This window comes from Microcaecilia unicolor, chromosome 7, assembly GCF_901765095.1.
Source record: "Microcaecilia unicolor chromosome 7, aMicUni1.1, whole genome shotgun sequence".
Lineage (NCBI taxonomy): Eukaryota > Metazoa > Chordata > Amphibia > Gymnophiona > Siphonopidae > Microcaecilia > Microcaecilia unicolor.
In genome coordinates this window covers 271046202-271060005 of record NC_044037.1, presented here as the reverse complement: position 1 = coordinate 271060005, position 13804 = coordinate 271046202, and the positions used below count along the sequence as shown (strand labels likewise).

General features: G+C 40.6%; 1 protein-coding gene across 1 annotated transcript in view; it reads right to left on the bottom strand.

Moving 5' to 3' along the window:
• LYPD1 (LY6/PLAUR domain containing 1) overlaps window positions 1-13571 on the bottom strand; it is a 71545-nt gene extending 57974 nt beyond the window's left edge. The window contains exons 1-2 of the mRNA XM_030209973.1: window positions 13489-13571; window positions 11619-11756 (exon numbers count right to left, since the gene is read on the bottom strand). Coding sequence (XP_030065833.1) covers window positions 11619-11756; window positions 13489-13537 — 187 coding nt within the window. The 5' untranslated portion in view covers window positions 13538-13571. The remainder of the gene's footprint in view (window positions 1-11618; window positions 11757-13488) is intronic.
• Window positions 13572-13804: the final 233 nt, after the last annotated feature.

Sequence of the window (13804 nt, the reverse complement as noted above, 5' to 3'; positions counted from 1 at the left end):
GTGACGGCAGCTGGCCTTGCTGAGTTTAAAGGGGGTCTGGACAGATTCCTGAAGGAAAAGTCCATTGATCATTTTTAAATTTTGGGGTTTTGCCAGGTTCTTGGGGCCTGGATTGCCCGCTGTCAGAGACAGAGTGCTGGGCTTGATGGACCTTTGGTCTTTTCCCAGCGTGGCAGTGCTTATGCACTTATGCTTATGTACTTATGTACGTCTACATCTACGTGCTGGGATTTACATCACATTTTCATTGGTGTGAATGGATGCACATAGATTTAGGCACTGAAATATGAACTAAGCGTATTCTATAATCGGTTCCTAAATCTAGGCACCGATTATAGAATACGCTTAGTTGGTACTGATTTCAGGCCTGACCTTTTAGGCGCCATTTATAGAATTTAGTTCATGGGGCAATCCTGTATAGGTCACCAATATTTAGGTGCCAAGATGCACACAATATGGTAGGCTCTAAACAACAGATTTTATATGTGGGATCCAGACTTAGAGGGGCATTTTCAATATGACGTCTAAGTCCGACTTTGGATGTTTTGCGAAAAACGTCCAAAATCCGAATAAGGGGAGAAGGTCATTTTCAAAAGAGAAAAAACGTCTATCTTTTGTTTTTGAAAATACGGTTCCGAACAACGTTTTGTGATTTGGATGTCTTGTTTTTTGGCCCATTTAAAAAAAAAAAAAAAAAAAAACGTCTAAGTGCAGAACGCACAAAATCAAGCCATTGGGATGTAGGAGCAGCCTGCATTTTTAGTAGACTGGTCTCCCTGACATCCCAGGACAGCAATAGGGCACCCTAGGGGCCACTGCAGTGGACTTCATAAAATGCTCCCAGGTACACATCTCACCATTGCTCCCTTACCTTGTGTATAGAATCCCCAAAACCCACTACCCCCAACTGTACACCACTACCATAGCCCTTACAGGTGAAGGGTGCACCTATATGTGGGTACAGTGGGTTTCTGGTGAGTTTTGGAGAGCTCACAGTTTCTTCCACAGGTGTAACAGGTAGGGGAGGTAGGAGGAGCCTGGGTCCACCTGTCTGCAGTGCACTGCACCCAACATTAGACTACTCCAGGGATCTGCAAGCTGTTCTAATGGACCTGAGCATAACATCTGAGGCTGACATACAGGTTGGTAAGTAATGTTTTTCATCACATTTTTGGGGAGTGGGAGGTGGTTAGTGACCACTGGGGGAATAAGGGGAGGTCATTCTTCATTCCCTCCAGTAGTCATCTGGTTATTTAGGGCACCTTTTTGTGCCTTATTCGTAATAAAAACAGGTCTAGCTCAAAACAAATGCAAAGTGATGCAGGTGGAAAAGAGGAAACCGAATTATAGCTACATCATGCAAGGTTCCATGTTAGGAGTTACGGCCCAAGAAAGAAATCTAGGTGTCGTCGTTGATGATACGTTGAAACCTTCTGCTCAGTGTGCTGCTGCGGCTAAGAAAGCTAATAGAATGTTAGGTATTATTAGGAAAGGAATGGAAAACAAAAATGAGAATGTTATAATGCCTTTGTATCGTTCCATGGTGCGACCGCACCTCAAATATTGTATTCGATTCTGGTCGCCGCATCTCAAAAAAGATATAGTGGAATTAGAAAAGGTGCAGAGAAGGGCGACAAAAATGGTAAAGGGGTTGGGACAACTTCCCTATGAGGAAAGGCTAAAGCAGCTAGGGCTCTTCAGCTGAGGGAAGATATGATAGAGGTCTATAAAATAATGAGTGGAGTTGAACGGGTAGATGTGAAGCGTCTGTTCACGCTTTCCAAAAATACTAGGACTAGGGGGCATGCGATGAAGCTACAATGTAGTAAATTTAAAACGACTAGGAGAAAATGTTTCTTCACTCAACATGTAATTAAACTCTGGAATTCATTGCTAGAGAATGTGGTAAAGGCGGTTAGCTTAGCGGAGTTTAAAAAAGGTTTGGACGGCTTCCTAAAGGAAAAGTCCATAGACCGTTATTAAATGGACTTGGGGAAAATCCACTATTTCTGGGATAAGCAGTATAAAATGTTTTGTACATTTTGGGGATCTTGCCGGGTATTTGTGACCTGGATTGGCCACTGTTGGAAACAGGATGCTGGGCTCGATGGACCTTTGGTCTTTCCCAGTATGGCAATACTTATGTACTTATGTAACGTCTAACTTTTAGTCCTGGACAGTTTTGTATTGTTCCATTATGGCTGAAAAACATCTTAGGAACACCCAAGTTCCACCCTGAACATGCCCCTGGCACTCCTCCTTGAGATTTGGATGCACTTCTGGCTGACTTCAGAGAAAAACATCTAAAAATAGGTTTTGAAAATATTGATTTGGACATTTTTGTGAGAAAAACGTCCAAATGCAGAATTATGCCACTTTTGGATGTTTTTCTCTTTTGAAAATGAGCCCATTAGTCACCTAAATTTGTGCACAATCCCAAGGTGCAGACACAACTTAATCGGTTAATGAGCCAACAACAAATTGTTGATTTTATTGGCACCTATTAGGCTTTACACACATCTGGCTTTGTGCTGTGTACAACTCAAAAGGGGGCATGGCCATGGGAGAGGTATGGGTGTATCAGGGGCATTCTGAAAAGCTGCACATGTTGTTACAAAATAATGGATCAGTGCCCCCAACTTGGGTGCCAGCATTTACTACTACTTACTTCTATAGTGATACTAGACATAGGCAGAACTGTACATATTATGGGCCAGATTCTATAGATGGTGCCTAAAATTAACGCATGTTAGGCAATTACATAAGTACATAAATATGTAAGTATTGCCACACTGGGACAGACCAAAGGTCCATTGAGCCCAGCATCCTGTTTCCAACACTGGCCAATCCAGGTCACAAATACCTGGCAAGATCCCGAAAAAGTTCAAATACATTTTATGCTGCTTATCCCAGAAATACAGTGGATTTTCCCCAAGTCAATTTAATAATGGCTTATGGACTTTTCCTTTAGGAAGTTGTCCAGGCTTTTTTAAAACCCCGCTAAGCTAACCGCCTTTACCACATTCTCTGGCAAAGAATTCCAGAGTTTAATTACACACAGAAATTTATGTTAAGTATTTAGAATACGCTAAGGCATAGTTTATGCGACTAAATCTACGTGCGTCCATTTACACCAACGAAAAGCTACTGTAAATCCCTGCACATAGATTTATGCACACTGGTCCGTATTTTATAACAATGTGAGTCGATTTTGGAACACCCATGAAACACCCATTTCCATGCTCCTAAGCATGTCCCTTTTTGCCTGCGCATGTTAGAACTTAGGCGCAGTACATCACAGAACACTCTTAGCAATGTACGTGCGTAAATACTAATTTTTGCCAATTGGTGCTCGTTATTGCTTGTTATGAGCTGGTAGCAATGCTTATCAGATTGTTAAAACAATTAATCTACATGTGTAATTATAGAATACACTTTGATTTACGCGCAGAACCGCGTTCTATAAAGAATCCGGGGGTATATACAGGTACCAGTTTCAGCAGACATACGTCTGGGCATGGAAATTGGGGCTAAGTGCAATTCCATAAAATGTTTGTTTACATATTGTATACAAATACTTATTTTGTACCTGGGGCAATGGAAGGTTAAGTGACTTGCCCAGAGTCACAAGGAGCTGCAGTGGGAATCTAATCCAAGTCCCCTGGTTCTCAGGCTACTGCACTAGTCTTTTACCTCAATAATATCCCCCCCCCCCCCTCAGCTATCTCTTTTCCAAGTTGAAGAGTCCTAACCTGAAGCCTTTCCTCATAAAAGATGACGTCTATCCTCTTAACCATTTTGGTCGCTCTTCTTTGAGCCTTTTCTAATTCTGCTATATCATTTTAAAGATATGGTGACCAGAATTGCACACAATTCTCAAGGTGTGGTCACACCATGGAGCGATACAGAGGTATTATCATATTCTTTGTCTTATTTTCTATCCCCTTCCTAATAATTCCTAGCATTTTGTTTGCTTTTACGGCCACTACCACACACTGGGAAGATTTCAGCGTATTGTCTACAATGACATCTAAATCTTTTTCTTGGGTGATGACACCTAGGGTGGAACCTAGCATCAAGTAACTATGTCTTGGATGATTCTTCCCAATGTGCATCACTTTGCCCTTGTCCACCTTAAATCTCATCTGCCATTTGGATGCTCTTTCGTCCAACTCCCTAAGGTCTTCCTGCAATTTTTCCACAATCTGCATGTGTTATAACAACTTTGAATAGTTTTGTGTTGTCTGCAAATTTAATCACCTCACTCACTGTTCCCATTTCTAGATCATTCATACATGTGTTAAATAGCACCAGTCCCAGTACAGATCCCTGGGGAACTCCACAATTCACCCTCTTCCACTGAGAGAATTGGCGATTTAACCCTATCCCCTGTTCTCTATATATCAACCAATTCCTAATCCACAACAGAACACTGCCTCCTATAGAAAGTAATGGGGTAGAAGGTAATGTCCTATTGTGGATTAAGAACTGGTTAAAAGATAGAGAACAGAGAGTAGGGTTAAATGGTCAGGTATTCTCGACAGAGAAGGGTAGATAGTGGGGTTCCCCAGGGGTCTGTGCAGGGGACTGCTGCTTTTAAACATATTTATACATGATCTAGAGACGGGAATAACTAGTGAGGTAATTAAATTTGCTGATGACATAAAGTTATTCAAAGGTGCTAAATCACAAGAGGATTGTGAAAAGTTGCAAGAGGATCTTATGAGACTGGGAGATTGGGCATTAATGGCAAGTGCAAAGTGATGCATGTGGGAAAGAGGAATCCAAGCTATAGCTACAAGATGCAAGGTTCCACATTAGGAGTCACCGCCCAGGAAAAGGATCTAGGTGTCTTCATTGATGATATGTTGGAACTCTCTGCTCAATGTAAAGCAACAGCTAAGAATACAAATAGAATTTAAGAATTATTAGGAAAGGAATGGAAAACAAAAATGAGAATATTATAATGCCATTTTATTGCTCTATGATGTGACTGTATCTTGAATATGGTGTGCAATTCTGGTCATTGCACTCAAAAAAGATATAGCAGAATTAGAAAAGGTACAAAGAAGGGTGACGGAAATGATAAAGGGGGTGTGGGATGACTTCCTTATAAGGAAAGGCTAAAGAGGCCAGGGCTCCTCAGCTTGGAGAATACATGACTGATGGGAGATATGATAACGGTTTATAAAATGCTGAGTGGAGCGGAACAGGTAGATGTGAATCGCTTGCTTACTCTTTTCAAAAATACTTGGAATAAGGGGTATGCAATGAAGCTACTAAGAAGTAAATTTAAAACAAACCAGAGAAAATATTTCTTCATTCAACATGTAAAAGTAGCTAGCTTAGCAGGGTTTTTTAAAAAGGTTTGAATAATTTCCTAAAAAGAAAAGTCCATAAGCCACTATTAAGATGGAATTGGAAAAATCCACTACTTATTTCGAGGATAAGTAGGATAAAATCTGCTTTGCTGTTTGGGAATTTTGCCAGGTACTTGTGACCTGGATTGGCCACTGTTGGAAACAAGATACTAGGCTTGATGGACCTTCAGTCTGTCCCATTATGGCAATGCTTATGTTCTTATGCTCTTCTTTTCAATTTTATTAATACGTGGAACATATCTAGTCTGCGAAGATGACTCAAAAATGAAGAGGACGACGCTTCGAGTAGAAATCCAGTTAAAAACAAATATATTAATCGTTCGACAAATGAAACCAAAAATAGAAAATAATAAATAATACAGTTAGATGAGCACGTATTTTTTTTATTATTTTCGGTTTCATTTGTCGAACGTCAATAAATTTGTTTTTTTTTTGTTACATTTGTACCCTGTGCTTTCCCACTCATGGCAGGCTCAATGAGGCTTACATGGGGCAATGGAGGGTTAAGTGACTTGCCCAGAGTCACAAGGAGCTGCCTGTGCCTGAAGTGGGAATTGAACTCAGTTCCTCAGGACCAAACTCCACCACCCTAACCACTAGGCCACTCCTCCACTGGATTTCTACGTGAAGCGTCGTCCTCTTCATTTTTGAATCATCTTCGCTGTTTTGTTTTTGTTTACGGTTTTTGAGAAGACTGGTTTCTTCTGTTTTTTTGCAACACATCTAGTCTGGGCATCCAAATGGTATTTTTAAGCAGCATTCATGCCTGATTTAAAGTCCTGACCTTTGCAGCTGAGCTGTTCAGCCTTCTTTAACCATTTTCTTCATTTTATCATAGTTACCCATTTGAAAATGAATTGCTGCTACAGTAGATTTTCTTAGTGACTGCACTCCAGTTATTAAAACATTAAAATGTGATCATGTTATGATCACTGTTTCTCAGCAGACCCAACACCATCACCTCTTGTACTAAGTCCTGGACTCCGCTAAACACTTGATCTAAAATAGCTCCCCCTTTTATTTGTCCCTGGACCAGTTTCTCCAAGAAACAGTCATTTATTTATTGGGAATTATTATTTATTATGTCTAGGAATTTTACTTCCCTAGTATTGTCTGATGTGGCGTTTAGCCAGTCAATATTGTCCCTTAGCACCAATTAAGGATTACCGTATTTTTCGGACTATAAGACGCACCGGACCATAAGACGCACCTAGGTTTTAGAGGAGGGAAATAGGAAAAAAAAAATTTCCTTTTTCCCTCCTCTAAAACCTAGGTGCTCCGGTGTGTCTTGTCCGAGTTTTGGATCGCCGTCCCCTACTTACGCGATGCCATGTTCCCTGGTGGTCTAGTGACGTCGGGGCAGGAAAGAGCCCCCTCTTTCCTGCCCATTGCGCTGCTCTCCGTGCTCCTGACTGCTTCCTGACGGTCTCGGCGATGGGCTCTTTCCTGCCCCGACGTCACTAGACCACCAGGGAACATGGCATCGCGTAAGTAGGGGACGGCGATCCAAAACTCGCTACCTTCGGACTATAAGACGCACCTCCCATTTTCCTCCCAAATTTTGGGGGAAAAAAGTGCGTCTTATAGTCCGAAAAATACGGTAATTAAATTATGCATGTGACTATTAGTATTCTATAATATAAATGTACAATGTGCATAAGTGTACACGCAACATTATAGAATCAGGGGAACTGGTTTAATTCTATAAAGCGGGTGCTAACATTTAGGTGCCAATTAATGCTTAGCATACTGGCATTAGAGAATGACACGGGGACAAAATTTGTCACCATCCCCAGCCCAACCCTGGCAAACTCAAATTCCATCCCCACAAGCTTTGACCCCATCCCCACCCTGTCCCCACAGTAATTCTGTTCAAATGAAAGTGTTACAGCAGATTTATCAAGGTTTACTGCAGATTACAGCACGTCCCCATCCCCTTGGCATTCTCCAACTGGCATACAAATATGTCTCAGTGCACTTAAGCAAAAAAAGAGTAAAAATCTGCCTATACGTTATTCTGTAACTACATGCATATGTTACTTAGCATATATTTTATAGGAAGGCATCTACATAGATGGAGTCTGGGCGGCTCTTGAGTAGGACTCAAACTTAAGCGCATGGGACCTTATTCTATAAAGGCTATCCTTCTAAATTTACGCTCCTAAATTACAAGCATAATCTATGCTCCTACATTTATGCTCCTAATTTAGGGAGCATAAATTATGCTCATAAATTTAGGAGCATAACCTTTATAGAATAAGGCCCATAATATATAGAATAATCTAAGTTAAATATGCACATATCTTGGCATGAGCCTATACACCAGCTCTATGGCTGGTGAAAGTGCTTTTTCCTAAATTGTAGGCACATACATATGTGGCTATACTGGTATTCTATAAAGGAATGCACTACAGGTACCTGGTTTCCTTTACAGAATAGGCACCATATGGATGCCTATAGATAGGAGCAGTGCTATTGAATTGTCACCATACCGCTTCTTCAGTCTTTTCACATGAAGGCTCCATTGAGCAGCTGAGATTTTATATCCAAGTTTGGAACCTGCTTGTATTAGGCACAGGAGCCAACTTTTCCAAATTATTGGGGGTGGTAAGCCCAATGGAAATAGCCCTTCACTGGACACATAAAAGAAATTTTCTCAGTATTGGGGGTGCCCAAGCACCCCCCAGAGTCAGCTCCTATGGCTATTACGGGTACAAAGTAAACCAAGCAGCAAATGTTTTCAGTGCAGTAAGACTAGACCTAACTTTGCTGTGCTTTATCATAACTGAGCACTGCTGCAAACCTATCCAGACTTAAGCGTGATTTTCCGGTGCAAGTGAAACAGGCTCTTATTGTTGCGCTTCATGTTTGTATCAGCCTTTGGGAATGCTTAGGATTGAAATGAAATTGGAATTGCATGTGGCAGGCGAGTGTTATTCTTCAACTTAATGAACACTAACAAACATGTGAGTAAGAAATAACCACTGCATTCCTGCACTTTCTACAGCGTGTAAATCAGCAGAGCCGTTTATTGCACACCAGACAAATAGATTAATGTATGCTGCAAAGCATGGGTGAATAGATCAATTAGGTTACTGATTCAGACCATGAACTTTATCTCAATATACAGTATTTAACTTTTAAATAAGGTTTAAGAGAACCTGTCACATTTTGCTCACTGGCAGAGAGCTATATTTTACTGGGACAGAAATTGGTTAGTCTATACAAATTAAATTATACCCCTTTCACTGTATCTAGTCAAGAGGAAAAACTCTAATTACGAGATTACACTGTCAAAGAAATGCAAATTCGCATTCTTTATACACAGAGTTAAAAAAAAAAAAATCTAAACTCAAGAGTCTATTATGGGATGGAAATCAATATCACTTTTCAGCTCCAAAGAGATAAACAGACGTGAGACAAGCTGGGATATAAAAATTACTATTAAAAAGAAATGGAAATCATTTAATGCATCTGTCATAATGAAGTGTGAATCTTAAATGCATTCCTCCATCTAATATCAAAACAGTGAAGGGGAGAATCATGCAGTTCTTTACTGTAACCATGTGGCTTTTCAAAGACATAGGCTTAGCTAAAAAAAAAAAAAACAGAAGTAAGCATCTGGCACGCAGAAACAGCATGCAAATGTCCACAGTTTTAAGCAAGTTTGAAATACCGCACAGCCTAAATGCTCTGAGTCACCGAATTTACAGCCAGAAGGACACCCTCATATGAATGCAAAATATCACTGAACTGAATGAAAAGCTCTTTATTGCATGACTAGCACCACCTCAGTATCTCTGTAAATGAAAGGCTAATGTCTTTTAAAATACAATCCAGCACATCCATTATAAATACTGTATAGTATATCATTCTACAAATCCTAAGAAACTAAGATTATTTTCCTGTTTCCAAATTTCCCAGGTTTCTTCTGATGATGTCTATGATCAGTGAACTCTTTTAAATGTTGCATGTTAATTATTTTGGTGTCTAATTAGAATATTATATTTCTTTATAGATTCTTCACAAGTTAGACCTGGCCAGTCTCAAGCAGGTTATAAAAGTCCAGTTGCTGATATCTATATTACGTACCTTCATCTTTGTATATTTAAAGTCTATATAAAATAGATCAATAGATGTCTCTATAATCATATATAGTTACATTTCCATCATTCCTAATTTAGCTGGTCCACTGTGCATATTATTTCTAACTTTCTGTGTGCAAAACTTGAGGGAAAAGAATTATTTGAAAAAGAAAGAAGTTTTCTCTGAAGTCTTCAGAAACAAACAAAAAAAAAAAATCACTAACAACCAAGGGATTTTCATTTGCTTTTCAAAGTTGCATCTGTAGATTCAGAAGTCTCACAATGGAGACGCTGGAGGCTGAAACATGACTGGAATCCGAGAAAACCCAAAAATGATGTGGGGCATCCAAGGAAAGGTTGGCGATCAAGAAGATTTGCAATGTTGCAACAGAAAGGAAAATTTGGTAGACCACATGAATTCTGTGAGCCCTACTCTTCACCATAATCTGTGCTTTTATACATTACAAATGAGTCTTGTCTGGAACAAGAAATTAAATTGTCAGCTTCCCAAGCTCCTGCACCTGAGCTGATTTACAGTGAATACAATGTAAAAAAATAATCTTTCAGGGAAAGAGTTGCTTGGGGTGGTTGCTTTTTAAGGTGGAGTGGGGAAGGAAACCAGCAGTTTCTTCTGCTCCTTTGAACTTTGTGCTTAATGAGAACCGGCTCCTCATGGCGTTACAGTAATGGCAGCTTTTTATTCACAACTATCCAATAATTTTTCATCCAGTTTAACCTCTTATCTTCTAATGCAATCATCAAACTGACAGTGATCAGCCAACAGCCAACTGCAGATTATCCCAGGACTGAGTATACGTGTACCCAGATCCTAACCAGTAGGTGGCACTGTTGAGCAATGACTAAAACACCCTACTCTACAGGTTGTGAACCCAGTCAGTGTATCATGTGGATTTTTTTTTTCTCCATTGAAAGGCAAAGCACAAATAGTACATACAAAATGCAAAAAATTTGGAGAACAAGAATTGATTACCAGAAAACATTTATTTTCCAGGGTCTTTACTTATAATACTTAAAAAAATGGATTCTAATCACTTTGTTTTCATTATCTGTGTAATTTGCTTAAAGATAAACCACAGCACAATTCCATAAACTGTAATGTATGGTGGAACAACCCCAGGTTTGATTGTCTTCCTCAAGTGTTCCACACATATGAGTCCAAACCACATTGACAGCTAATTGTCACATCTAAATTTATTGCTCTGATTCACCCCATACCAACTAAAACACAGCTTGGTATTTCTGTGCATTCCACAAACTTCCTTGAAAATTATCCATATCTGGTTGCAAACTGACCCTATTTTGGAAGCATAGGTTGGAAAGCTCAGGACAAGGAATTATTTTCTATCAGAAAAGGAGTCCACACTGATTCTCAGAAATGGGAATGATGACAGATCGACTTGCAAACATCCTAGTTAATCAAGGAATAGGTGCCATTAAGTGACTAGTTATCCTCCCTAATTGTATCGTAGGTATAAGAACCAGACTCCAGACAACTATTATTTACATTTAGAAGCTGGGCTCATTTTGTTGAAGGTCTTTAAACCAAATTTTATATTTGACAGTAATGTGGCTCTGTGCCCACTTGTGCAAAAACCATGAACATCTCTGGCAGCTGGAGAATTACTGAACCTTCCTCCCATTCTTAAACATCAGAGGAGAAAATCAAAGAAAGTGTGTATTACTGATTCCCCTCGGAAATATGGAGGGTGGGGAGGAAAAGAGACCTCATTCTGTTATTGTGGTTACTTCACTGAAACATCTGTAGGGTCAGCTGTAACTGTGAGTTAACTGGTTGCTGCTCCGCAGTTCCGTTCTTTTACATCTAATTTGGGAATCTCAGCGGTTATGAATTGATGTGCTCATTTGCAAAGCACATCGACTTACACACAGTTTTATAGTAACCCTTGCAACTTTGTCAGTCTGTGCGTGCTTTGAAAATGAGCCTCCACATGTCTTTGCAAATTTCGCAGTGAGGTTGTACTATGCAATAGCAGCAGTTTCGTGCAGGTGTAAAACATTAAAAAAATAAAAATAAACACACCACTGCCGCTTCTTAGCCTTTTCTGCCACGGGAAAACAGCCAAAGAGAAAGCAGAAGCCAGCCTACCAGCCGCAGCCATTCAGTCCTTACCATAACTTTTCTCAATCACTTCTTTCTGACACATGTCCTGAACATTCACTGTGCAGTTCACAATAAACTCCGGGGATGAGCAATCGTTATTCAGGAGGAATTCTTCACACTGGTAGCACTGGATTTGCAGACCAAACCCTGGAACAAAAATAAGTCGTCCTTGGATTTTCATGAATAAACAAGCTATATAGAATGTGGCTTATTGAGTTCAGTGGAGTTCAAAATGTCTTTGTCTCCTTCACATATGTATTGATTCTATTTGCAACAATGTATGTGTTTATATACATACTATAACTATATAATTAAACTATATATATATATATATATATATATATATATATATATTACTACATATATATATATATATATATTACTACACATATATATATATATATTACTATATACAACTATATATATAGATAGATAGATAGATAGATAGATATAGATATATAGATACAGATATAAATTAGTTTATTTATTTGTAGCATTTGTATCCCACATTTTCCCACCTATTTGCAGGCTCAATGTGGCTTACATTATGCCGTGATGGCGCTCGCCATTTCCGGTACACAATTTCAGATGGTATTACATTTAGGCTGCATGCATACATGGTAAAAGAGTACATTTTGGTAATAATTACAAATGATTTTGCATTAAAGTGCATATCTATACATGGTACAGAGGAATGCATTATGGCATTGCCTAGAGGTTTCTTAGTGATAAAATGAGTTGTAACATAAGTTAGGTCATGGACTATAAAGATATCCTTATCAAATATAGATCTATGTACAAATTAAGCCCCATATAGATAATCTTCATTTCTGTTCATGGCCAAGCTGTACACTCACACTCACTTGCATAGCTAAACCGTGTAGAGAAAAAAAATAAAGATCTCCTAGCAGTGAATGTGACTTTTCACAAGCTGCTGGTCACCGGATCCGACTCTGTGCCTCTCAGCCCCGTGCACACACCGTGTGCTGCCTACTGAGATGTCAATGCAATCACGCTGCTTTTTTTTTTCCCGATAAATCATCAGCATGCCCTCAGACTTCCACGGAATATCAAGAGAAGGACAAAACCAGTGGCTGGGCTCCGGGAACGGCTTTGCTGCAGGAGAGGGCGAGAGCGCTGCCAGACTCGTAGCCCCCACCAAGCGCCTTCCCCCGTAGCGACTGACGGCAAGTCATATTGCAGAAAGAGCCATTACAGTAATGAGTTCAACAATCCGTTAAGGAATAAGACTAATATATCCATGTGCTCAAATTCTGAGCCGGCTCTCCTTATCTGAGCCAACACGGCTTTGCTTAACTACTAATTACAAATGATTTAATTAGTATTTTAGCACGCACAATTACATCTGTAAAGCACACTCCACTTTTCTCTTTATCATGCAAACTAGGCGGTAGAGGTACATTAAACTGCTACGCCTCAGTCTGCTAACAACCCGTAGCGAAAGGTAAAGCAAGGAGTGTGTTCAACCGAAAGGCAGAGCGCGCTGGAGTTATGCGCATAAATACTTCTTTTTTTTTTCGCTCGTGTTCCCTGTCATGTTCGTGCATTACTCCGCGTGCACTAATCTCCTGGAAAGCGCTCATTTGCACATGGGCTGGACTCGGCGGCGTAAAACTCAACTTTTTTCAAGCAATGCATTAGCTAGAAGGACAAATAACCCGGAGTTGGATGCTACCACGAGTGGAATGAATGAATGATGATGATACCTGTCCCGGAACGAACGCAGCCGAATCGCCTACGGCAAAGCAAGGGAGAAACTCGTGTTGTTAAACTAGGCGGCGTCAGAGGCGCCCGGGTGGGTTTTTTTTTTTTGCAGACCCCTTTCTTGCCTGGGGCGCAGCGGAGCCCAGCTGTTTACCTGTCGCCCAGAAACATCCCCAGAAAGTAGCGAGGACCAGGAGCCGCATCCTCCCGCTGCCGCCGGCGCCGCCTCAACCATCGGAAAGGCAGCGCGGAGTAGCCGGCTCCTGCCGAAAAGCGCCGGCCGGCTGCCTTGTGCCGCTGCTGCCCCTGCCCTGCTTTCCTCCGCGCTCACCACTCACCAGTCACAGAATGAGAGAGACCCAAAGAAGAGAAGATTCACAGGGAAAACAGTCTCTCCCCCCCCCCCCCCCAGCTCCTACAGCACGTGATCGCCGGCGAGAGGACTCTCGGGGGGGGGGGGGGGTGAGGCA